Raw genomic sequence first — 3,941 nt, forward strand, 5'->3', positions numbered from 1 at the left:
CTTCAGTCGGTCTCTGCTTTTTCCATTTTTTGATTCGACTCTATTCCAATCTTCTTTGTTTACACTATTTTAGGGATTAAAGCAAAAAAAAAAAACTAAAAATAATTCTGAGCTTGAAATTTTTCAACACAGGAAAGATGCCGGGGGGAGGGGGACCACAGATTGCATGAATGATTGAAGACTAAATGAGAATTTTGAAAATCCAATCCCACAAATGGCCAGTAGATGGCAGAAGTGCATCTCTATCCACCGCTTGCATGAACCACATTTCTTTGGATATCCAGTTTTGCTGCTGAGCGTTCCTGGAGCGCAGCAAGCAGCAGCAATCTCCTGGTTGACCGAACTTCCTGCTCCAGCTGCTAAAAGCCATCTGGCTCCGTCTCCTCCAGCCACGCCCAGCGCCATTTACCTATCAGAGCTTTATCTATGGCGGTGGCATCTTCCCCAGAGTTCATGAACTGCATGGTTCCCAGTCCATGCCGTTCCGTTTCATTTCTTTATTTTTTTTACTTTTAACTCGTCTCTCTGTTGAATGGAGTCTAAACGGCGTAAAGTGACTTTCCTTTCAGCACTGAACCACAATCTGGCAACTGGAGCAAGAAACAAGTGGAGGAGGGACTGATCTGTGATCCATGAGAAATGGAGGAATCTCATTTATTTATTTCTTTAAAACCAACGTTTAAAAAAATTCAACCAAAGTATTAAAGAGGATTTCTGAAGGTTCTGGTCTGGAGACGGAACGGTTCTGATCCAAGATCAGACCTGATTGGACTGACCTGGTGTCTGAGCTCAACCACCATCAGATCCAGAACCTGCTCTGGGTTCTGATTGGACAGCAGGGTCCTGGAGGAGTCCAAAATGTTCTGGAAGGTTCTGATGGAAGCGGGTCTGAGGACATCAGCTTCATGAAACGGACCGGTTCTGGAACCGGAGAGCCCATCGGACCCGACAGAAGTTCTGCTTCCACAGAATAGAAGCTAAAAACTTTCTACAAACAACAACAAAAAAACTTTTATTCAAACTGGATCAGAACCTTTTCTCTTATTCTGCAGGCTGACCCGGTTCTGAAAGGATCAGAACCTCCTGGTCTGGATCAAACCCACGGTCCTGCTGAAGCTGCCTGATCCCTAAAACTGTTTCCGGAACCAGAGGTCCGGGTCCTTGCAGAACAACCCGGGCCCGGTTCTTCAGTTCTGAGACCCGACAGGCGGCTGGTTGGGGGGCGGGATCTTAAAGGCTGACGGTTCTACGCCCCAGATCTCCCGGGCGTACTGGGAGATGGTTCTGTCGCTGGAGAACTTCCCCGAGGCGGCGATGTTCCTGATCACCATCCGGGTCCATTCTCTGGGGTTCTGCAGGAGAGAGACGCGGGTCAGAGCAGAACTTTGGGTCCAGTTAACGGTGGAGGAGTCGGGCTCACCATGTAGAACCGCTCCACTTTCTGCTGACTCCTCAGGTAGGACTCATAGTCGGCAAACACCTTGAACCTGCAGAGCAGACGGAACCTCAGAACCAGAACCAGAACCAGAACCCCCCTCAGAAGCTCCCTCTCACCTGTCGTGGTGCAGCAGCATCTCCATCACTCCATGGAACAGTTCTGGTTCTGCTGGACTGAAGAACCCGGTCCGGATCTGGTCCACCGCCAGTTTCAGCTCCGGCAGACGGTTGTAGAACTCTGAGGCGTCGTAGCTGCAGGAAACAGGAAGTGATGTCATTTATTAGCGGCAGGTGTTCTGATCCAGACCGGTTCTGTGTTAAGGAACCGTCTGGTCCGGTAAATAAAGGTCCGGTTCTGGATCAGTTTTAATCTGAAGGATTCTGGTTCTGATCCAGAAGGACGGATCAAAGCTGCAGTTTCAGATTGCCCCTGAAGGCAGCGCCGCCTCACCCTCTCCGGTCCAGCTCCTTCACGTCCTCCACCCTCATCCCGAAGATGAAGAGGTTCTCCTCGCCGGCCTCCTGCGCCATCTCCACGTTGGCGCCGTCCATGGTGCCGATGGTCAGGGCGCCGTTCAGCATGAACTTCATGTTTCCTGTTCCTGATGCTTCGGTTCCAGCGGTGGAGATCTGCTCCGACAGGTCAGCAGCGGGGATCACTGCGGGGAGAGCAGCCGGTCAGGCGGCGAATCCGTGGGAACGGGTCCTAAGGTGGACGTCATGAGGCTCACCTCGCTCTGCCAGAGACACCCTGTAGTTCTCCAAGAAGATCAGCTTCAGCTTGTCTCCCACCGCCGGGTCGTTATTGACCACCTCGCCCACCGCAGTGATCAGCTTGATGATCATCTTGGCCATGTGGTACCCAGGAGCCGCCTGCAGGGGGCAGAGCAGCCGATTTAACACCTGACCTGACGGAGCGGCTCGCTCACAGGGGGCGGAGTCACAGGTTTCACCTTCCCTCCGATGATCACCGTCCTGGGAACGAACGCTCGGTCCGGATGGAGCTTGATTCCTGGAGGCAGAGAGCAGCAGTGAGGCAGTGAGTCCAGCAGGGGGCAGCAGACAAACACCAGGTATAATGTTTCCCAACGGAAGCTAAATTTCCCCGATCCGATCTAAACCTCTGTTTCCATGGAAACCAACTAAATCGATCTGATCGTGACGTTTGTTCATTTGAACGAAGCGTTTGACCAGATTCAAGATTTTTATGAGCAGAACTGGAGACGCTTTATTAGCAGCAGAAGAAGAAGAAGAAGGCGTCTGTTCCGTAAACAAACCCGAACGTCTCCGCTCCTCATTTCTTCCTGCTCCTCCTCTTTCTTTCCCTTCGGTTCTCCAGTCCTGCTGATGTCATTTCCTCCTTCGCATCATTTTAGTTTAGCGGTACCGTATGCTAACGCTCCTTAGCTACAGGGTATTATTTTAGTAACTTCGCTAACATGAGCAGGAGACGATTTTACTCCAACATCTGAAAGGGAGGCAGGCGGACGCCTCAGAAAAACACGTCTCGCCATCTGTGGGAATTCTTCTTTCCGATCGGAATAAATCGGATTAGAAGCTTCGGTCCAACGTTTCATCAAACATTCTATGCCATTCTCTGTCTCCATGGAAACGTAGCTAGTGAGACCAGAATCCCTTCAAAAGGTTTGGAAAGGAGCGTTTCCATTAGGCACAGAGGGGGAGGAGTCATGCTATGGGGTGATGGATTCTTCACAAGGAAACAAGCATCTGGAAGAAACTGAAGAAACATCTTAACAACGTTTGGACAGAACTGGGTCGTCTGAGAGGACAACGTGTCTCAGCTGGAAGGATGGCGGACGACTGGGTCCAAGTTCTGGACAGACCCAGTTACTGGTTCTGTCTGGAGGACGATTTCCAGAAGCTACTGGAAGAAGCTCAGAAGTTCTGACCCGAGTTCAAAGATGGTTCTACAGAGAAACATCTGAACAGAACCAGGAGAACCTTCCTCTGATTTAACGTCAGACCTGAACCAGACGCTCTGATGTTCTTAAGAATTAGAGACCGTCCAGCAGGTTCTGGTTCTGTGGACTCTCTGGTTCTGTGGACTCTCTGGTTCTGGGGACTCTCTGGTTCTGGGGACTCTTACGGTTGTAGAGCGTGATGACGTGGAGACAGTTGAGCAGCTGCCGTTTGTACTCATGGATCCGTTTGACCTGGACGTCAAAGATGGACTCTGGGTTGATCTTCAGCTGGTGGCGCTTCTGGAGGAACGAGGAGAACTTCAGCTTGTTCTCCTGTAGGGAGGACAGAGGGACAATCAGAGGACAGAGGGACAATCAGAGGACAGAGGGACGATCAGAGGACAGTCAGAGGACAGAGAGACGGTCAGAGAACAGGGGGGCGGACAGAGGACAAGGGGACACTTATAGGACAGAGGGACGGTCACAGGACAAAGGGATTGTCAGAGGTCATGGAGGCAGTCAGGGTCATGGAGGCGGTCAGAGGACATGGAGGCGGTCAGAGGACAAGGGGACGGACAGGTT

General features: G+C 51.3%; 1 protein-coding gene across 1 annotated transcript in view; it reads right to left on the minus strand.

Moving 5' to 3' along the window:
- Positions 1-635: 635 nt before the first annotated feature.
- Positions 636-3,941, minus strand: part of pygb (phosphorylase, glycogen; brain) — a 7,441-nt gene continuing 4,135 nt past the window's right edge. Inside the window, exons 14-20 of the mRNA XM_015377591.1 lie at positions 3,545-3,692; positions 2,391-2,449; positions 2,169-2,310; positions 1,889-2,096; positions 1,555-1,689; positions 1,421-1,487; positions 636-1,352 (exon numbers count right to left, since the gene is read on the minus strand). Coding sequence (XP_015233077.1) covers positions 1,188-1,352; positions 1,421-1,487; positions 1,555-1,689; positions 1,889-2,096; positions 2,169-2,310; positions 2,391-2,449; positions 3,545-3,692 — 924 coding nt within the window. The 3' untranslated portion in view covers positions 636-1,187. The remainder of the gene's footprint in view (positions 1,353-1,420; positions 1,488-1,554; positions 1,690-1,888; positions 2,097-2,168; positions 2,311-2,390; positions 2,450-3,544; positions 3,693-3,941) is intronic.

This window comes from Cyprinodon variegatus, unplaced genomic scaffold (genome assembly GCF_000732505.1).
Source record: "Cyprinodon variegatus isolate N-32 unplaced genomic scaffold, C_variegatus-1.0 Scaffold156, whole genome shotgun sequence".
In the NCBI taxonomy this organism is placed as follows: domain Eukaryota; kingdom Metazoa; phylum Chordata; class Actinopteri; order Cyprinodontiformes; family Cyprinodontidae; genus Cyprinodon; species Cyprinodon variegatus.